The sequence below is a fragment of the Trichoplusia ni genome, chromosome 8 (assembly GCF_003590095.1).
Source record: "Trichoplusia ni isolate ovarian cell line Hi5 chromosome 8, tn1, whole genome shotgun sequence".
NCBI classification, from domain to species: domain Eukaryota; kingdom Metazoa; phylum Arthropoda; class Insecta; order Lepidoptera; family Noctuidae; genus Trichoplusia; species Trichoplusia ni.
The window spans coordinates 14,093,198-14,115,546 of NC_039485.1; the positions used below are offsets into that span (position 1 = coordinate 14,093,198).

Consider the following 22,349-nt stretch of genomic DNA (forward strand, 5'->3'; position numbering starts at 1 on the left):
AAAGAGCCTGTAAAGATTTACTGAAAAATGGTCTTGGTGAAGGATTTGGTTACAAGAGTTTCTTTGTGCACAGGATTTCAATGTTTATAAATCCCCTACGACACAAGGATTTAAAGTCATGACACAGGAGTGGATTTGACGCGTTACGAAAAATTTTTTCCAACAAAGAAGTTTCACTTCAAAAAAACATAATAATATGATAACTTTTAAGTTCAAAAATACTACAATAGCGACCTAGCACTGGGGAGCAAAGCCTTTGCTGGTAGAAGAATTAACACAGAGACATAAAGTTGAGGACATGCGTTGACTTCGAGCAACGCAACAGAGTGGTTCCTGGAGTACCTGGTACCATATAAGCGGTTTTTATTGCGGTTTACTAAGAGTGCGAATGAAATCTAACACACGATTAACATTACAAAACCGAAGCCACTGTGCTTCGGAACATGTGTATGGGTAAGTCCGGTGGTTGACTTAGTTCGGAAGGTTACAACAACAGTTCTCATAGCCCTCATAGCTAAACAAACAAATCTTGTTAGTCTACAATAATCTTTGTTCACCAGTAATGTGATAATTTAAATCATAGGGCGAGCTACCACAACAAAAGTTAAAAAAAATGCGAGCGTGGAAGCATGATAACACGCTACATGGCATAGAGTTGTGATAGAGCAGAGTCGTTCAACCATAATATTTTAAGAATTGGCAGTAGGCGCCCTGGTCACGAATGGCGTAATGAGTAAAGAGCTCTGCCTAATGGTTTCCGTGGGGAAAACTCTTAATCGGAATAGAAATAGGATTATAATTAATAAAGTGATGGATTTATGGAAAGATAATTAACAGACTATGTATTTATTTCATCCGATTGTGACGTTTCGCGCCTTTAACGTCACTTTGTCCCACTCGCTATTATAGAATTATATGCGTATTTATAGAACTTGAAAATGCCAGAACTGCTATTTCAAGACTTCATCTCTTAAATGGGTAATAAGGGCATAACTTTTTGTTCGTTGAATATGAATTACACTGTCGATGTCGGTGGGATAAAGAGTGACTTGAAAATGAATTAAATAATTTGCTTTGAAACTTTTCTGAGCTTTGTCAAACCCGTAAATTAATAGATCATAAAATTCCATCAGGCGTCCTAGCGGCATGCAATCAATTTTTTTTTAAATTTGTCCCTAAAGGTCAAAATCTTTTTAAACTTAAAAGTAAGCACTTTAAAAGTACCTCTTATAAATTACTTAATCGAAATACGGTGGCACAAAAAGCTCGAGTAATTTCAGCGTACGTAAATTGATTCTGAATGTGGTCTCATTTATAAGGAAAAGATAAAGAAAAATGTGACCCCGCGAGCTTCAAAGTCTAATTGAAATGCCTCTTTAAGTTTTAAACCAGGAAACACTAGTCAAAATAAAGTTAAATCTTCCTAAAAAAAAATTGTCACTGAAGAATGTTTAAGATTTCATTATTCTTCAATTAAATTCCGAATGTTTCTTCCGAAATACCTAACAAAAATATTTTTCGGATCTGTGTTTTCAGTCACGAATGCTATTTAACTTAAACTTAAAGCGTAGCCCACGCATTGAACAACATAAAATGTGAATGTAAGACTAAGTAGTGTCAGGCCAAATTACATTTTTGCACAGCACCGACAGATACTGATCTACGACATTGACGTAACGGGACATTCAAAGATTAATGAGGCTCATATCGTACGCGATTCAATCTAATCGTCCTGCCTGTTCTGCTCGTGATATGTACGGTACGTTGTTTTGTATCGATATTCCGATCTTGTTCGTTAGAATTAAGACAAATGTTACAACTGGCTGAACGACAAAAATATTTTTATTAATTTAACCAATGAATTATAATACGATTTGGTTAAATTAATAGTCAGTAGATAATTTGCTTATCATTGAAGATGATCATATTTATCACCATCACTGATGTGTTTAAAAACATACAAAATCCTCTCTTGTATTGCCAGTATGATAATTTAGCTTGATCCAAATAAATAGAGATAACCTAGCACTAAACGGAAAAGCAACTACCAAATGACTAGCAATATCAATAAAAATCGGTGGTTATCCCTTAAGGAACAGGGGCGTGGCCGTTTAACATATTATTTCAATAAGTTTAGGTGACGAATGGCGTATGATGACTAATCAATACCAAAATCGAGAGACAACAAAAGAGTTAGTCCCAAAGTTAAATCTCAATTTGTGCCATATTTTGCTAGACCATAACGCAAATCACCTGCCAAACTTTTCTGCATGTTACACAAATGGCTTTAAGCAAACAGTTGACACACGATTAAAGGTTTTTTTTAAAAGGTCACTGACATCAGATCTAAATGAATACCTGTTGAAGAGTGCCACTTCGGTACAGATATATGTACATAAGTTAAATTATCAGATCACACATGAGTAAAAAATGACGTAGTGAACAGGAAAACTGAAGTATTAAATCTAAGGGTTGGTGAGCTTATTTATTTTATGATCTTGTCAATTGTCAAAGGATTAATGCCATTCACGTTAATTGTTTTTAAGACGATTTATAAGAATGGGTTTTGCCCATTTTATTGTTATTCAGAATATATTTTTGTCTTAATAAATTAATCAAAAATGCTGCAAGTTCAAAATAATACACATTGTCGATGTCCATAGTTTTCACTAGAGCTTAGTAATAATAATAATAATAATAATAAAATCTTTTATTGGTTCTAAAACATATAACAAAATAATTAAACCCACCAAACTGTGTGACAGTTTGTCGGCGGGAATAGCGCTCGATAGATATTACACGTATTAAAGTTTCAAAATACAAAATAAACATACAAATACAAAATACAAAGGAACATGAAACTACTTATAAAATTATTCTTTAAGTAACATATTGCGTAACTTATTCTTTAAGGTTAGCTTACTTATAGTGCTCTTAGCATTTACGATAATTTGAATTGTCCTATATTTAAGGTCCTATATATTGTTTATTATACTGAGATTACGATTTCTATTTCAAAGATATGTTGCCCAACACAGACAAAGATATTATTTTTCAACTATTATGTTTATTTATTATTATACGGCGTAAGGATTATATTTACGGATGGCAAATTGGTATTCGAATTATATTCCTTGGTTCATTGATCCCACAAATAATTATTTATGTTAGGCCATGAATCCGATCCAATTCCAATATGAATGCAGCAAAAACAAAAACCATCCATCGAATATTCCTTTTCGGGTTTACCGGACGGAATGGTTGTCATATTTTATCAAGCTCGTTTGTGTTGGACAGCAAATGTCAGTCCCCTACAAAAAGAGAAAAAGCTCTGTTATCTTTTTAACCTAATGTAGAGCGTCAGTGTAAAAATATTATAAAGGCGCCGAGTCAAGAGCCCGAAGCATTTTGCAAAGCGACTCCTTGCGGATAGCACACGCCCGCGACGCGCACTTACTAAACGTTACATTCTTCTTGTCGATACTTTAAAATTTGTGTGAATGTCATAATTAGTAAATCAGTAAGATGTTAGGGACCAAATTAACCATATTTTGGTTGGGATTGTTAGCGTTGAGCTACGGGAGTGTCTCAGATGTCCAGAATGATGGATTCTCGGAGTCTGATGGCGGGTTGTACACCGACGATGCGGTTATTTTGAATGGTAAGCGGATTTAGTTTTAACTTACTATTTTATTTATTAAAATGAAACTGTTTTCATACTAAATAGTAAATACCTTAGTTGTTTTTTTTCTATAGTTACGTTTGTTGATAGACAATACAATAATTGTTGTCTTGATATCAAGTTCTAATTTGGAGACAAAAATTGATACTTTTTACCATCACGAAACAAAAGTGAGAGCATTATTTTTACATTCTTATCTTTACCATAAAGAACCAAAATGTAAAAGTTACCACGTACGACTCATTCATAGAAAGAATATAAAGTCCACTGTTTGTTTTGCGAGGACTCAAAACAATGCACGGCACATGTGGCTATGAGGTTTTGAGGCTAGAGAAAGTTAAATTAGCAACAAAGATATTTGTCCATCGTAAAACTCAGGAAATAAATGTCCAGTTTATTCAAACGATAATCAGATTAATTATAAATTATGCATCAAGTGGCTTTTCACGAATGTACATTTATTATATCTTCCACTACTGGCACATTTTAAAACGAATAACAACATTTATATTTGTCCATGCCAAGCTTGATGAAGATGTCGATCGTCAACCCGCAATTGATTCGGTACTCACAAGTTCTAAAAAACATAGGCTATTATTCGGAAATACCTATGGGACCGATTCAATGCAAATTGTTACACGCCCACACATCCAAAGTCGATCACATCAATCAATTCATTGTCCATACCTTGCTCAGTTGTTGAACTTTTTTTGTGACTCACTTCGAGGACATTAATTAGATCTGAGACTGGCGATTGAAGCGGGATCACGCCGGTGACATTTCCTCGCATTAGACTGCTGAACCCGGAATCCAGAAGCAAAAGCCTCTAGTCGAACTTGTTTTTGATTAAGACAGAGCATAACAAAGACATTTATTGATTAGAGGCAGTCAGATTTTTAAGTTCACTACTGTACGGAACTCCGACTGAAAATCACAATTCTGAGGCTGCTCCCAGCAGACCCATTAAATTACTTGTTATTAGTATCAAGTTCAAGGTGTCGCGCCAGTTGGCATACCACTGCATGCTATTTACAAACCATTGCAGTCTAGCCAATAAAGTAAAATATTCTCTCCGATACGGAATTTAAAGCTTACTTTGCTTTATCGAGACACGCACTAAACGGTTTTTTTGTCATCTTAAATCTAGGAACCTTTAAAGGTCGTATATTTTCATTATGGTATCTCAAGCGATCAGGTTTAATTTTTAGAACCCTTTCTTGTAAGTGGGACGATACAGCTTCCAACATCTTCAAGGTCGGTTATTTACGCGTGCAGTTTACATCTAGGTCTTCTTATATTGCACTACAATTCGGACCAGTTTTCTTTTACACGCCTACCTACTGGGTCTGGTTTGGGCCAAAAAATACAAATAGGCTAGCGATAAACGGCATAGACCTTCTTGAAAACAACTTGTTAAGTTGTTAAGTATAGTATTTAGGTCATTTACGTTATTGGCACTTATTGGCATGCTGCACATGTTATATTGAATTCCTGAGGTTTGAATATAACGGAAACCGTTATGCAGCGATCCGAAATAAATAACATGCATGTTTACGACATGTTTGGTACGTTGTTGTACTTGAGCTATGCTTTTAGATCGCCTTTAGAATATAAATTTCCTTGAAGTTTTGTTTACTGTTTGACAAGTTTACGTCATCGTTAATTAAATAGGCAACAATATATTATTTTTTTGTAGAAATATGTATGTGATCACATGTCAATCGTTCTCTGTGTATAAATTAGTAACAACTGCTAATGAGCTCAGTATACATACATGTTTAAACAGGTTAATTTTTAGTTAGTTATTTTTTAGACCCCACATACGGTACTTGCTCATAAGATATGATTAAAACTACCGTTATTTATTTGCGACATGATGTTAGGAGCAATTCATTAGAGACTGTTTTGGCCATAATTAAGTATCGGGTTCAACGAACACAGATCAAATTAAATTTTATTTACATTCGGCTCCAAAAATAACATTGTATTTCATTTCTTTATTGAGACCTTTTTGCGAACATATAAAAGGGAATTAGAAACGTGGCTGTTTATCAGCAATTAAAAAAGGGTTTTTAATTTTAATAACTGATCGGTTTCAATTAACCAGGGTCAGAAATTTACGATTTTGTTTTGCAACTATAGCTAACTACTTACTATAACAGCACAAATTTAACAATACCTACTTAATCATTTTAATGATCATAAACGATTCGACAAAGTAATTATTTTTAATTGACTTTTATTTTTCAGTTTATTCGGGACGGGCGAAGCGAGATATTTCGAACTCCACGCGCGATGGTAGACAGATATTGCTCCTACGACCGAGACAGGTTTAAGACTTAAGAGTTTTTATGGGAATCGTAAATCATTGGTCAGAGGCTTTTACTTATTACATTTTGTTTTTAGCAGGCTGTTGGTGCGTATGGTATGGATTGTAAAACGACTCTTGGAAAGAAAGGAAGCTGCAAGAGTTTCCGCGACTGCTACCCATTGTTCAAGGTCGCTGACCTTTCTGGTTGGGACGGCTGGGTGATGGGCCACTATGACACTTGTAGCTACGTCAACAATGACAACAATGAGGTAAACTATGTCCGTCAAATATTTATCTAAGCTAGTTTGACATGTATATTATACTTTTACAATTTTGTTTTTTTTTTGTATTCTTACTTTTGCATTCGTCTACAAAATATTGCAACTGCTTTACAAATGTACACTGGATTTTGTTTTTTTTTTGTTTTTATAGGCAGTAGCGGGTTTCTTTTATTTTTTCTGGCTACTACGCATCCAGATTAAAATATAACCTTACAGTCCCCTTGATTTAATCGCATCGCAGCGAACCCTGCCGGGCGGACTCGCGATACCTGTTTTTAATTGAATGAGTAGTTTAAACAAAATTAGTTCACGATCATTTATGTAGAGCAATAACTTTAAACTTGAATTCACTGTTTGCTTTTAATTCTTATGAGTTGTTTTGATAAATTTGAAGGTGTTTGGTGTGTGTTGTACGGAACCAGTGGGTACACCACCGCAGCAGGAACCTGATGTGCAACGATTCGGCTATATACAACCACCTATACCTGTACATTTTCCACCTGCACCTCTGTCTGGGTTAGTCACTATGCAATAGTCCTGTTAATATGTTATAATACCACTTTACTCATTGGCAAATATAAGTATTTAAATAAAGTAGAGCACTAAATAATTTTCTGACATCTTTATGTTCTATAATATGGACAAATGCCACTAACCGTTTCGTCCTGTCAGGCTCTCCGGTGGAGTTCTGTCTGCTCTGACACGCTGGTCCTACGGAGACAGCAGCGTCCGGCAGATCCCCGCGCAGTGGCCGCCAGCGATACCCACGCACCCACCTGATCACACGCCAGCCACGCATCCGCCTTCCCTAGGTAAAACGAACTTAATTACATAATGAACCGAAAAAATATATATTTGTAACAGAAGTACGTCACGCCAAATAGTAATAAATATGATTACATAAATCTCGAGTTATTGTTATCATACAGTTGCAGGGGTTACAACAAAGCCACCGAATAGCTATCCCACTACTTCGACCACTTGGGCTACGAAGCCTCCCAGTACAACTAAACAGGTACTTTGATTTTATTTTACTGACCTGAGATATTCGTAAACGTTAGTGCAATTATCTAAAATGTATGTTTAGACCTGGGCACCGGCGTATCCAACGAAACCATCCGTACCTGCAGCAGCTGTAGATGGTTCCTGCGGCAGAAAGAACGGACCTCAGGTATGTTAACCCGTATCCAAGTAAGATATCTGTAAAATAATTAAAGTATGACATATATTCTTAAAGTTTATATGACTTTAGACATATGAAAGCACGTACCAAGACGAAGAGCGTATTGTTGGTGGGCATAATGCGGAGCTGAACGAGTGGCCGTGGATCGTGGCGCTGTTCAACGCCGGTCGCCAGTTCTGTGGAGGTTCTCTCATGGATGACCGGCATGTGCTTTCTGCAGCGCATTGTGTGGCACAGTAAGTACCCAAGAACTACTAAATAAACTCATTAACAATGAATCTGAAATTTATAATTGCCATTTACATTTTATATTTTCTTAATGGAGTATTTAAATGTTGATGAATAAATTTGTTTTGCAGTATGACATCTTGGGATGTTGCCCGTCTAACAGCTAGACTTGGAGATTACAACATAAGAACGAACACTGAAACGCAACATGTTGAGAGAAAAATCAAGAGAGTTGTGAGGCATCGAGGTTTCGACATGCGTACTTTGGTAAATATTTTTTTGAACTAGATAGATAGTTATAGTAAAACTAAGCAAACTTGTGAATATAATTCAATTTTCGATATTCATATTTTCAGTACAATGACGTCGCCGTTTTAACACTGGATCAGCCAGTCAGTTTCACGAACAATATTCGTCCAATCTGCCTACCTTCTGGCGGTCGAGCCTCATATCAGGGCAAAGTCGCAACGGTCATTGGCTGGGGAAGTTTGCGGGAGAGTAAGTATTCATCCGAATTTTGATAATAAAGGCAAGAACAAGAGCGTTAAATCGGAACAAATATTTTAAATTACTTTAAAATGTTTTCGGATAATTAGGGTCACACATTCGACAATACCTATTGTTCATGTTGTTTTCGAATACCTAAATGTAGTCGTTTGATTTATATGCAAGTCACTGTCATGACTCACTGTTATTTGTATTGTTAAGGCGGTCCTCAGCCCTCCGTTCTTCAAGAAGTGTCGATTCCGATTTGGTCGAACCAGGAATGCCAGTTGAAGTATGGCGGCGCGGCTCCCGGCGGCATCGTAGAGCACATGCTGTGCGCTGGTAAAGCTAGCATGGACTCTTGTAGTGTAAGTAGTGAACACTAAAGATGACGTTTTTAAATTGAAACCGTTTTATAGATATTTGATAGATACCTACTTGTACGATTTTTTACAGGGTGATAGTGGTGGCCCCCTGATGGTGAATGAGAACGGTCGCTGGACGCAAGTAGGTATTGTATCGTGGGGCATCGGTTGCGGTAAAGGCCAGTACCCCGGTGTGTACACACGCGTCACTTACTTCATGCCTTGGATCCAGAAGAACTCCCAATAGTGGGTATACAAGAAGGATAATTTCGAAATCAATTTGACTATTGTTCGGTAATTAATTTTAACGGTCAATTATTTTGAGAAAATCAACTAGTAAACCTTGTTTTTCTCAACTGATTGCAAAATAAAAATACATTTTAAGCGTATGGAAATTGTGCCAATTTATTTTAAGGTTCTGAATTAAATAAAAAATTAACAACATTTGAAGGTACTATTATTTATTTCTAAAAATCACAAAGCTTCATTGATAAATCATTTGCTACCAATACAACATAAACAAAGCATTACAAATAAGATGGCCTAAAAATTTCAGATCAGTCTTCAAATACATATTATATATAATATATTAGTAGGTACATGATGGTAAAAAAAACTATAATTAGAATATTTTAAGTATATACTTATTACATTTCACGCTATACTGAATAATCCATTACTTAAAATAACTTTAATATTTACCTTTATCATATATCGAAGTTAGAAACATGCAGCTGCTGTAGTATATTTCGGGCTGAAACAAATATATTGCTGAAGTCAATAAAGACAACTTTAGAGAGAACAACATTATAATTGTATGTTATATATATATAGGCGTAGAATAGTTTACTATCTGTTATTCAAACAGATTTACTTTTATTAATATTATTATAACCATTTGTGCAACTGACTTGAATGTTTGTAAAACCGCCCGCGCCACAAGGATTAAATTCCTTAGCGGGAATGGACTCTTTCCTTTAAAAACAAAATTTTCTTGTCCCACTACCAATCTAAGGTTTGGTCCAAAGTCCAACCGCAACAAGGGAACAAAATCATTCCTTCACATCCTTCACATCGTTCACTGCCTTCCTCGCCTGCGTGTGTTAGGTAGCTAACACACTTTTAGAGGTAACATGTTTAACTTATTTACCTTGAAAATACCCCGTATCGTGTACATCATCTAGTGTCGGTATGAACGGCGGCTCAACGTTCAGCTGGTTCTCCCAGTCGATGTGACGGAACAAGGACATGGACTTGACAAGGGCAGCCGCCGGTCGCTCTGACGGGTCCATGGTAAGAAGCGCCTCTATAGCACTGACTGCCTCAGGAGACAGAGCCTCGTCATCTTCTGGCCACTCGATGTCTATTTTACGTCAAAATTGATTTTATAAGAAACTATTGTATGCCTTAAACTATATTGACTTTGTTTGTGAAATTAATAAATGTGAATTATGTGAAAATAAAATAAATTTATTACACAAATATGATTTAGACTTTACCTTCTGTATCATTGCAGGAAAAAATAAGTTAATTTAATACTTAAAAAACACAAAACTAAATAAAAATACGGAAGCACTACATAAAAATTAAATGAATTCACATCACTTACTTCGAGACAATATATTCTTGAAAACTGCCTGTGGAGTCTCATCATTGAAAGGCGGAACACCAGTCATGAATTCGTATAAGCATACACCTAACGCCCACCAATCCACTGGTGGACCATGCCCCTGTCTATAAAGCAAAGAGTATTTATACACTGACTAGTGTATGTGGTTAAAATCACTAATTGCGGTACGAAGCAGCAATAAAAATATATGAGATGCGATTTCAAATACCTGTGAGTTTGTCAACTTTACTATATTTTAAGAGAACTTGTACCTCATTAACTATGGCAGTCAAACCTAAGCAGTAACGAATGTCTTACTAACTAGTCTAACATACCTCAAAAGTAACTCAGGTGCTAAATAGTCAGGTGTACCCAAAATTCTCTGGTCTGACACTAAGTTTCCTCGCCGCACGCTTTTGGCGTTCTATACGGTGTATGTGCGGTGGCCAGCGGCGTTTTACACAAATCTGTTGGCGAACGACTGCCTTCGCCCTGTAAATAACAGGCATATTAAACTTACTAAGTACTAATATTAAACTTGCATATTATAATATTACTCAAAGCACAATGTGTCTCGATTTAATGATTTTAAGCTTAACTGTGAACACTTAAATGAGATAACCAATATCGACAATATTACCTTACTTAATCGCCTTGTAGGAAATATCTCCAGACTGGTAGAAATATGTTTACCAAACATAAAAGTTTTGTCCTTAATTCCTGAAGCTGGTTGGTCATCCTTAGGTAAATTAAACCGAGTTTCCTTCTTCTTTGTTTCTGGTGATTTGTTTGAAACTGGAGTCGAAAATATAACTCCTACATTGAAATGATGACTATCGTTTTGAGATACCCACCTGAAAAAAAAGCGCTTTTGAGAATAAGTATTTTTCTTTTTATATGCGTCATTATTCTTGTTTCTGTTACATACCGTTTTTTCAAAACACCTTTGATGGGATTTTTGTATTTATCAGGTGTTGGATGTATGGACATGCGCTTTGGTGTGTTTTGACTTAACTCTAACGCCATAATCTCTTGAGTGAGACCACTGTGATTCTCTTTAGACTCTGCTAAGCTTGTTACTCCTGTGGGGGTGTCTCCATCACAGTCTAATATCCTTTTTCTTTTCTTTGCTCTGAAGCTGTAAAAATGGAGGTTATCTTTTAATCACTATGTTAATCTTTAAGAGCACATTCCTTACACTTAAAACTATCTATTATTAGATATTTTGAATGTTCAAGTTAAGGTTGGTAAAATATTGATTTATAAAAATCCATTGTAAATAAATTATTGTGACTTACCTAGGTATTCTCTTAAGTGAATGTCCCCTGCACAATGGTGAAGTGGATGGGTCATGCATAGAGTCAGATACTGTCGACTCTCCTACAGAACTGTTGCTGCTTGGATCTGTTGACTTGTTACTCCTAGAGTTTGAACTGTTCTTAGAGCTTTCACAAGTGTGGTAGGAACCAGAGTCTTGTGACTAAAACAATCGAAAGAATCTATTATTATCTATTTTTATTACTTAATGTTACTCAGTTGTACATGGAATTAGTTTTCAAGAAAGGTCTGAAACTTATGCAGCACTGATTTCAGAATTATGTTAGTTGCATTGTCATACTAAGAGTTTAAACATTCATTGTATACCTTGAATATAATATAATATACATAACATAAAATTATACAGTATGGCTATCTAATCTACTTAAGAACCACCATGTTTTCTGATTTAAAGTTTAATTAAAAAGAGAAGAGATCATGAAATTACTGGGAAAACTTACTAGTTATACTTACACTATCAAAATTAATACTGTCAGCACTCATGAATGGATGTATTCCAGACATGTGAGACTGATTCAGCAACGGTGAACACTCCAGGGCACTGACTCCATCAAAAAGACTTTTCAATTTACCTGTAAATAGGGGAAAAAATACTTTGTACTACATTTAGCTACACATGTATTCTACTTAAGTAATAAGGGCATACTAGTCTCTTTAAGTTCATCAAGAAGGTTCTCACAGGCGTCAGTAGACATGACAGAGTTGTGTGTGCTGTCGCCTCCCCCAGATCCAAAGGAGAGATGTGATGTAAGTGACAGCAGCTGCCCAGGTGTTCTCAGGTTCAAGCTTGGTGTGCAATTCACAAAGTCTGATATCTCCAAATCTAAAATTTTCATAAGTGTAAAATTATTGTATGTATTGTTTTTACATTCTTTTATCTTGTATTGTTTTGTTTTACCTCTGTTTACTTCAATTTTAGATAAACCAAAATCAGTTAGTTTTACATGCCCAGATCGAGATATAAGCATATTATCAGGTTTGAGATCCCTATGAACAATGTGATGTTTGTGTAAGTAGTCCAAAGCAAGTGTGACCTCAGCAACATAGAACACAGCCATAGATTCTTCCAAGAACCCATAAACACCTAACAGTGATTTTAAATCACCTCCAACCATGTACTCCATGACCTGGAAATGGAGAAAAATAATTATTTAATCATAAAAACTCTGTCAATAAACTAAATCGAAATATTTTGTTTATCTTACCAAATAAATAGATGAAGTAGATTGCAGAGAGTAAAATAAATGTACACAAAATGGACTTCTTGACAATGCCAGAGCATTTCTCTCAGTAACTACCTGAGTGACCATATTTTTGTTTATCATGGCAGACTTCTTCATAACTTTAATCGCGTACAGCTGATCTTTGTTACTCTTCTTGTGGGCAAGAAACACCTTACCAAAGGCCCCGCGACTTATGGGCTTAATTATTGTAAAATCGTTAATATCTGGTGGCTAAAATAAAAGTATACATTGTCAAGTCAAATTAATTTCAGTAGAAAATATTTAGTGCTAATAAAATACCTTGGTAATAACAGTATCATTTATGGAATTGATTTTGTCTAAAATAGTATGACAAGATGATTTGTCCTCATCTTTCGAATCATTTGTAGACATTTTCACCCGAAAGCAAGAAAATGTTTTGATAGAATCAGAAATCACCACATTATTTTCATACACACAAATAAATTGAGATTGAATTCAAATGAAACGACACGAGTGAAAGTGACAGCCAGGTCTCAGTCACACAGAAGCGACAGTTATAATTTAATTTAATTTAATTTATTTATTAAGATAACATAATCCACTTGTTAGTAATACATGAATAATATGGTTAGTAAGTCACAATCACAATATAAACATATAAAAATACAGCAACATACAGAATAGATTAGACATGAAGTCTTATAACATTATTCATGTACGGGGAATCTACCCTATAAGCTATCATGTTCAGGATGCTGTTGGTGCTGGCGCGTACTCTGCTGACCATTGAAGCGATGCGTTTTCGCATTATCGCGCTAAAACCGTCAACATGCGCGTCCGCGAACATGCCGGAGGCACTACAATAACGCGGCAACCCCAACAGCATCCTGAACGCATTATTATACTGGATCCGAAGGGATTCGTACGATCTTCGAGTATATGTAATCCATAGGCTGCACGTGTAGAATGTTGTGCAATACGCTCTAAACAAGGTTGTTTTAGCACCAGTGGAGCAACGTACAAACCTACGAGATACCATATTAGCTCTTACCGATAAAGCCCTTCGTTCCCGTTCCATGTCCATGTCGTCACGTAAATCTGAGGCAACCACATGACCTAGGTATTTAAAACTATCTACTCTTTCTAAGGAGGTTCCATTTATTTTTAGCGGGGGAATATTGGTGGATATTTAGTTCCGGATTTAAAGACCATAACCTGGCTCTTTTTTTCATTATATTTAAGTCCATGGGTTTGTGCATACCCCTCACATAAACAAAGCAGCCTCCTTAGACCACAGACTGAGGCGCTCAACAGCACCATATCGTCAGCATAGCTGAGATTATTGACGCATACGTCATCAATATGGCATCCGACATGTTCGTTGCTGAGCGTGACAATCAGTGCATTAATATATAAATTAAAGAGTACAGGAGAGGTCAACCCTCCCTGCCTCACACCACACTCCATTTTATACGAATCAGACAGTTGCCCTGCCCACCTTACATTGTTGACCTGGTTTCCATACCAATACCTAAAGATATTTATGACTTCTGGAGGCGTATTCTCCTCTTTTAACTTTTTCCAGAGTATGTCGTAGGAAACCAGGTCAAAAGCCTTAGAAAGGTCTAAAAAACACGCATATATTGGCGTTCCCCGATCTGTATAATATCTGACAGTTTGCTTGAGACACATAATTGCACATTCGGTTGAGAGTTTGGGCCTAAACCCAAACTGATTGTCATGTATTTGAAGATGTTTATTTAACTGTATCTCAAGCAATCTATCAAGTACTTTAGCTATAATGGTGGCCAAGGATATCGGCCTATAGTTGCCCAGATCCGACATGTCCCCAGATTTATTTTTAACAACTGGTATCACTATGGTTTTTATTAAATCGGGTGGTAAATAACTATGACTCATACATAGGTTACAGAATAGTGATAACACTCGCGAAATATGAGCACCACCGTACTGAAGGTGCTCAATGCTCAGACCATCATGGCCAGGGGACTTACCTCGCGACATGTGTCTGATCACGTTCTCCACGTCCTTGGCCCTAAAACGTAAGCCCACCTTTCCTTCAGGTTTCTCAGCATTGAGCATCTCCCCCGATGGTCCCAACTGTGAACGCACATAGAAGTGATCCTTGAATAAATTAGCAATATCTCTCGTATCACTGCAGCCATTGACACTCACAGGCAGACCAGGCCCACTATTCAATTTACTTGTGGATTTCCAGAAGCCACGAAAATCTTTCGATGCATGTTTATCGGCAATGATATCCATTTTTATTTGGTGCTGATTATTTTGGCACCATTTTAAACGGGATTTGAATATCTTCCTACTAGCACACATTTTTTCATATTCACGACCACAATACGGTTTTCCACTTAAGACCCAGCACTGAAAGTTTAACCTGGCCTCCCTGTGAGCATCTCTGACATGCCTATTCCACCCTATTAATACACATTTTTTTTGTTTCCTACTTTGTTTACTTAATATTGCCGCATCTGTGAGGGCCGTTACAATATTACGATATAATCGGTCAATGACCGGTTTATGAGAAATATTGTTACAAAAACTATCACAACAATGTCTAAACTCCGATGGAAAATCAATTAAACGCAAGTTTTCATGACAGACACTGCGATAGGAATCAATCTGCTCCGGACTTCTCTCTCCCCATACTGCATTATTTACTGTTACTGACTTATGACATACCTTTGGTGTTAAAAGGTTAAAATTACATTCTAGTATGAGGGGAAAGTGGTCAGACCATAGCACATCATATTTCACGTATACATTATTAATAGTCGGCACAGTAGCCTGTGTAATCAAACAATGATCCAACCATCTCCTGGATCCATGCGCCTCACTCACAAATGTATAAGTATCACTATTTATACCCAACCTTTCAACATCAATACATAACAAATTTTGTTCACTAGTAAAAGCAGAGAGTTCTCTAAAAAACAATTCATTAGGGTGGGCATTAAAATCACCCATCACATATACAGATTCTATCATACAGTCATCCGTTAAAGCACTCACCGTACCCAGACAGTCCGTAAAGTCCGACAGGTTATCCGGCGAGTCTGTGGGCATGTAGACACTAATTACCACAATAGGTCTGTCGTTTGTAACGATTTTAATGGCACACACGCGCGGATTATTACACTGTATAACAGATACGTTTTGAAACACGTCACTGCGCCATAACAGCGCAACACCTCCGTACGGGCGGCCACGCAGCAAGCCAGCTGCTGTGTCAACGGCAGAAGTACCAGTTGAACTAAATTTTCTGTCAATAGTGCTCAGGTACTGGATCTCATCCGGTAACAGCCACGTCTCCTGAAGCGCAATGATATCAGAAAAACGGCACATTTCTCGTATGTTATCGACGGAACGTTTAACGTTTTTACAGTTAAAACTAGTTAACGTAAAGGTGCTATGCATTATATGTTTGATTTGTGGCCGTTTTTGTTGACATATCTCTTACATATTTGCTTTTAAAATGCACGAAACGCCTAAATATAATGCCTTCAGGCCATATATTTTCATCTAAGAATAAAGATAATTTACTTTCTGATACAAAGAACTTGTATGCGTTGTGTTCTTTTTGTTTCTTAGTGTTTATCTTTTCTAATGATACAACATCCTGTGTTTTACTTTGTATGTAAGACACTATGTCCTTAGCCATCGTATCTTTATGGACATTAGAAATGAAAATAGGAACTTTCCTTTCAGCCGCCTTGAAACTTCCTTGAACGTCACGCGCAGTTCCCGCTTTGCCTGCATACCTATAATTCGATCTTTTCTTGTAAGATATAGTTCTCCACTCAGTATTATTTCGCGACTCGCATTCCGATTCCGCTGCATTAGGTGATACGGGCGCACTCGTTATCAACACAGTCAGCTGATCGTCCTTTTGTTGTTTAGTTTTGTTCTCAGTTACCGGCGCGAGCGGCGGCGGCGTCCGAGGCGATTTTTGCATATCACGATGAGTCACTACGACACTCGGCTCCTCGTTAACGCAGTTCACGATTTCTTTGTCGCTTATTTTCGGATACCTACAATTGGAATTATTCTGCAACTTACTGTTTGCAACAAGTTCCTCTTTTTGTAATTTATCACACACACTATTTACTTCTATCGTTGAGTCATTAATAGCATTAGCTTCATTATTATCAATCCATGCGCCACTTTTGTTATTAATGTATTGTGCTGGGGTATACATTATTCTGTCGTTTTTTAATCCGATAACTTCGTTTCTTAGGTCTTCAAGCTGCTTGACCGAAGCATATGTCGTCTTAACTTGCTCAATTTCCTCTTTTACGAGCAGCAAATCCTTGAGAAGTTTCGTACAATCAAGATGATCAAATGTAATAGGCGGCAATTTTTCTAATTGCCTCGCCACAAATATTGGAATTGCATCAGGATCTGTTACTTTGAAAAGACTAATGATGTCTTCCAAATCTCTAACTTCCTTTCCTTTACGTTTTCTAGATATTTTACGTACATCCGTTGACAGAGAATCAAACAACAGCGATTTTGATTTCTGTATTTCTTCGCTTGAGAAAGACGTTGTACATATTCTCATTAATGTAATTTCGTCTATCACCGATATTTTATTTTGTATATACGAGAGCAACTCGTCTATCACAATGTTACAAACACTGCACTTTAACGTACTCGACATATTGACGGTACCGATCACACACCCGTCACAAAGCGATGCGTGAAATGATCAAATTCAAAATTTCAGAAATCCAAAAGATCTGCTATTCTTTGTATTAGTCAGCTTCTCAGGTCAGCTTAATAAGGTGAAGAATCCTTTTTTGAGGCAAGACATTGTGTCAATTCCTGGCTAATCTACTACACAAATGGACTTAGCGACATACAATATATTATAGTTTTAAGATATTTAAATAAAATTTAGTTCACAGGATAAACAAACGTACAGAGAAGTTTAGTAGCGTAGATTTCGCTTTCTGTACTTTTCCTTTAAGTTTAAGAGTAATAAGTAAAAATGTCTCAATGGAAGTTAATATGATTTATTGTGAAAGTTTTGTTGAAAGACAAGGTATAATTACTATCGAAAACGAGCTACAAGAAATTGTTACAAACTAATCCTCCATTCTGCAATTTGTGACGCATTTGGTAAAGGCTTGCACTAGTGTTGAACAAACCAGTGGTTGATGAGAATTATCTTCGTAACATTTCAATATCTGGAAATGTGTAATCCAGGGTTTAAAAACTTTATCAAAGAAATAAAAATGCCATTTGAAGTAACACAGTAATGTACAATTAATTGCAGTGATGATTCCCGATGGGACATCAGCGGACGAAGACTGAGGCAAATGAATCTGCGATATGTTTCAAATAACCACGATGTGTACTGTTTACCTCTCATAATCCCTTTACAACTTTGTACCTAAATTAGTGTAAGATCAATGTTTAATAAGTAGAACATTTGGATACGTGGTATTGAATTGCAGATAGAATAACTTGTTTTTTATTAATCTTGACCATAAAAATAATATAAACATGCATAGGAATCGAACCCAGAACTTTAAGTAGTTTGAACTCTCTAAGAATAATTAAATAGGTTTTGAGGCAGTACCTTAGCTCGCCAGTCAAAGCATGGTTTTATTTTTTGTATTTTTTCGTGTGTTATTTTAGGCGACTCGAATGTTTTGTTTGTTGTTTCGATGCTTTTGTCATATTCAGCTTCGATAATTTTATTGATTACTTGATGTTCCCTTTTGAGATAGTCTATTCTATGGGACCAGTAATCCATTTCGCCATCTTCTAGATAGTCGCCGCCTTTGTCTTTGAACATTAGTTCGTTTGATGGTTCCTAAAATTAGGTCACAATTAATGTTTTGAGTTTGAAACTCAAGTGAGAGGAATCGTAAAAGATAATTAAGTAAGTATAATTATCTTATCCTTTATAAATAAAAGTTACGTGCTCGCAACAGTTTTTACTTTCAAATCACCAAATGTTAAAATAAAAGAATAGTAATTTGAAAGACAGCATGAACGCAATAATAAAAAATTAAATTAATGTTTTAGCTTGTTTAAAAAACCAAATACTGAAAGAAAAATAATATAAAATGATAAGACTTACGGGAGGGAGGTTTTCAAATGCTATAACATTTTCGGCTTCTATTGATTTCTGGAGAGCTATGGGTGGGCTTATTGCAAAATTGTTATCGAAACTGATTCGTCTGGTGTCTTTACTAGCTATAGTTCCCATTTTAAATTTAAGTTCCAATTTATAATATTCAATACTGATTGGACAAGACAATTTTTGTTAAAAATTTGTCATTATTTCGATGTCATAATTTTTTTACAAAAGCACCGACTACTTATTTCAATAAAAAAGAAAATAACATCAGGTGTGTAAGAAAAGAGTTTATTGCTTTCAATGAACCTGTATTATTATTAAAAATAGTTTACCTACTCTTTTAATCAGTTTATTTTACAACCGCATTTTTCATTTTTAAGTCTTTTCCATTTCATTATTTTCTGGTCTTGATTTCTTTCTAACAGTTTGTATGGATACAAGTTTGTTAATTGTAATAATAATAACGACGTAAACATTTTATTGAGAAGATAGAATCATATTATTCCACAACTTTCACACATGAAGATAAATATAATACTCGAAATCTTGTGTTATTATTACCTGTGCTCTCATTACAACATCTGTTGGAGTATTTATATTCTATTGACTATTGTCAAAGTGAATAATGTCAATATGTCAAATTTTGATAATTTGCTGGTGTTGTGTTTCTAAATATCGGTATCGTTGAATATTTGACTCGTATTTGTTAAGTAATACCTGGAAACGCAATTAAAAACTAGTGGTTGACTTGATTGTTGATTACACTTTCTATAAGTAAATAAAGTTGCATGTATAATCCTTTGAACAATGTCGTTGTATGACGATCTTGATACTATTAAAGCACGTACTACTGAAAAGGTAGCTGGATGGTCTTCGGGTATTAAGTTATTACAGTCCCAGTTGCAACTTAAAAAGGCCGCAGTTACGCAGCCCAAACGAGAGGCAATTACGACGTACTACTCAGGTATTAAAATATGACCACATAAGCCACATGCTGTTATCGTTATTTCTAAGTGCCTAACAATTTGTTTATTTTACAGGTGCTCACTCCTGTTATTGACTTGAAAAGTAAACAAAAAGAAGAGGATGAGTCTAATTCTAACAGTCCCAAACTTCAAGGAAAAACACTCACTGCCTCATTGAATGTGCGTGATTTTGACTGGAATGTTGCTAACGAATATGACCCCATGTGGCCTAACGACTATGAAAAAGTGGCAAAAGGTAAGGACATTTTTGACGAAAATTAGTTATTTGCTTGTTGACTGTATAATACAATGTAAAACAACAAAGTCTCAATTTAGATTTAAAAATATATTGTGGTCAGAATATTCAACGAATTCCATTTGATGCAAAACCCATTAAGTGACTATGTTGTGGCTCTATGCATGGGTTAGTATGTACAAGGTTCAGGTTGAATCCCGATGCAAGTATTAATGTGACTTTTTGACAGTTTTATGTACCTACCTGCTTACTTAATTATTCTAAGACACTGCTGACAAAATGGAGCCCATTTCTTAAAATAATCTTTAACTAATGGAAAATGTTTCAGAATTACAAGCAAAGAAATTACAACTTGATGGAGATAGAGGAGAAAGATCAGAAAGAAAGCGAAAAAGCAGGTTTGGTGATGATGAGGATACTGTTCCAGAGAAGACATTAGTGCCAATTGTAAGTTGTTGAAATGATAATTTAAGTTTTTGTTTTATTTCATTTTAATCAATAAATATATAATATCTATTTTTTGTTTTCAGCAACCTGAAGAAGAAGAGGCAGAGGAGATTTCAAAGAGGTCTGCTGGTGCTGCAATAGCCCCACCACCCTCACTCACAGTGGAGACCCCATCCCCACCACCCATTCCACAGAGCATACCTCCACCAGCTCCGGCAGTTGGTTTCTCCATTGGAGGATACGGGGCAAGCTCAGTAGCTGCTAAAATTATGGCCAAATATGGTTTTAAGGTATATCTTGATAAGCACATTTTTAAATCTGGGCTTAGTTTTTTGAATATTGCATTTAATATTACTACCATACCAACAAATTTTCCATAATGCTATCACAATATTAAATATGGTACAGTTATTAATATTACTAATGTATTATTTACAGGAAGGGCAAGGTTTGGGCAAGAAAGAACAGGGAATGTCAGTGGCTTTGCAAGTAGAAAAGACTTCGAAACGAGGTGGTCGGATAATTCATGAGAAGGATGGTAATGTTATGCCGCCACCTGGTTTTGCTATGCCTCATTACCAGGACCAGGTATGATTTTACTACAAATGTTTGCATTTTTGTGGAAATAATTTTCAAATGGTAATGATTAACCTAACTAGTTTCAGACCAATTATTAGTTCTTACTACTTAAGATTTGATTCCAACTTGTGAAACTGCAAACTAGGGTTGTATAAAAATGTTTTATAAAAATACACTCTGGTCATTATATTACAGACTCGCCGACTGCTTCGCACTCGCCACATGGATCCAGGCACGAACCATCTATTACAGAAATCATGAAATCCCCTAGTAAAGTGGTTTTATTAAGAGTAAGTATTTGGTCATCATATCTATACTGTAAATAAAAAGAAATTAGCTGTCTGTGTCTCAACTTTTGGTGTGAAGTAGACTAGCTCTGAGTTAGAGAAGGTTAAATTTATCCACTGTCACATGATAGTAATAATAATTCATAATTGTTGCAACATTGGCTTGAAAACTTAAATAATTTTTTTGATGTTCATAGTCATATTGTTTTTTTTCTTAGAATATGGTTGGGCCTGGTGACGTTGATGAAGAGCTAGAACCTGAAGTAAAAGATGAATGCAATACAAAGTATGGAGATGTTATAAAAGTGTTAATATTTGAAATGCCAAATGCACCTTCTGATGAAGCAGTCCGGATTTTCGTGGAATTCAAGAGAATCGAAAGTGCTATTAAAGCTGTTGTAGATCTAAATGGCAGATTTTTTGGAGGGAGACAAGTTAAAGCTGGATTTTATGATGTAGAAAAATTTGCTTCCCTGCAGTTGACTGAATAGAGCGTTATGTAAGATACTAGTTTCTTTCATTTACCCCACCTCTATCAAATTTTACCCGTTTGTTTGAGAAAGAGAGATAATTTAATCAAGAAACAGTGTTTTATGAAATAATTTTAGATTTTGTAAATAGCAGTTAAAAAGAGTGCCAGTAAAAAGTAGTAACAGTTATCAGAAAAAGCTTTATTTAAATGGCAAGCATGCGAAGCGTGAGTCATAGAGCCGTATAGAGTGGCCTACGTCTGTGACAGTTACTGTCAATTTGGTACGTATGTTGTCATCTGAGTGTAATTGTTTACTACTTCAGCTTCTTCGTGTGACTGAATGTAAAGTAATATGCAGCTCATAGCTGAACAAAGATGTTTGTGATATTATTGTTATATTTTAATTTAGATTGAAAATGGGAAGAAAATCATGTTTCTAATATAAGACATGTAGTGTTTGTTTAACTCTCAGTCAGCAGTCAACAGCTGCTGCCGTCGATAGGAAAATCTTTCGAAACTTGCAGT

The 22,349-nt window shown here is 35.8% G+C and overlaps 4 protein-coding genes across 6 annotated transcripts; 2 read left to right on the top strand and 2 right to left on the bottom strand.

Moving 5' to 3' along the window:
* The first annotated feature begins 2,929 nt into the window (after positions 1-2,929).
* LOC113496421 (transmembrane protease serine 9-like) lies at positions 2,930-8,980 on the top strand. Of its 3 annotated transcripts, none has more exons than XM_026875618.1 (12): positions 2,930-3,661; positions 5,933-6,012; positions 6,089-6,262; positions 6,669-6,790; positions 6,947-7,086; positions 7,204-7,289; positions 7,362-7,445; positions 7,527-7,693; positions 7,817-7,952; positions 8,042-8,183; positions 8,394-8,539; positions 8,628-8,980. In XM_026875618.1, exons 1-12 carry the CDS (start codon positions 3,526-3,528, stop codon positions 8,781-8,783), a joined length of 1,569 nt encoding a protein of 522 aa, XP_026731419.1. In that variant the 5' UTR covers positions 2,930-3,525; the 3' UTR covers positions 8,784-8,980. The 3 variants fall into 3 exon arrangements, with proteins under 3 accessions (XP_026731419.1, XP_026731420.1, XP_026731421.1); XM_026875619.1 differs by having other exon boundaries at positions 6,092-6,262; XM_026875620.1 differs by having other exon boundaries at positions 7,210-7,289; positions 8,628-8,925.
* Positions 8,980-13,224, bottom strand: LOC113496420 (serine/threonine-protein kinase greatwall-like). The gene is given in 13 exon segments (XM_026875617.1): positions 8,980-9,290; positions 9,687-9,899; positions 10,146-10,270; positions 10,481-10,559; positions 10,562-10,637; positions 10,786-10,999; positions 11,074-11,283; positions 11,444-11,625; positions 11,937-12,055; positions 12,130-12,306; positions 12,382-12,610; positions 12,689-12,937; positions 13,007-13,224. Coding segments are annotated over 13 exon segments (2,013 nt in total). The 5' UTR covers positions 13,100-13,224; the 3' UTR covers positions 8,980-9,243.
* Positions 13,225-17,726: 4,502 nt separating this feature from the next.
* On the bottom strand, positions 17,727-18,996 carry LOC113496422 (MICOS complex subunit MIC19-like). The gene is made up of 3 exons (XM_026875622.1): positions 18,819-18,996; positions 18,312-18,548; positions 17,727-17,916 (listed from the first exon to the last, which is right to left on the bottom strand). Exons 1-3 carry the CDS (start codon positions 18,945-18,947, stop codon positions 17,815-17,817), a joined length of 468 nt encoding a protein of 155 aa, XP_026731423.1. The 5' UTR covers positions 18,948-18,996; the 3' UTR covers positions 17,727-17,814.
* A 433-nt stretch (positions 18,997-19,429) lies between these two features.
* LOC113496375 (splicing factor 45-like) lies at positions 19,430-21,859 on the top strand. The gene is given in 9 exon segments (XM_026875564.1): positions 19,430-19,763; positions 19,765-19,782; positions 19,859-20,039; positions 20,368-20,486; positions 20,570-20,776; positions 20,925-21,060; positions 21,063-21,074; positions 21,261-21,355; positions 21,571-21,859. Coding segments are annotated over 9 exon segments (1,179 nt in total). The 5' UTR covers positions 19,430-19,625; the 3' UTR covers positions 21,844-21,859.
* Positions 21,860-22,349: the final 490 nt, after the last annotated feature.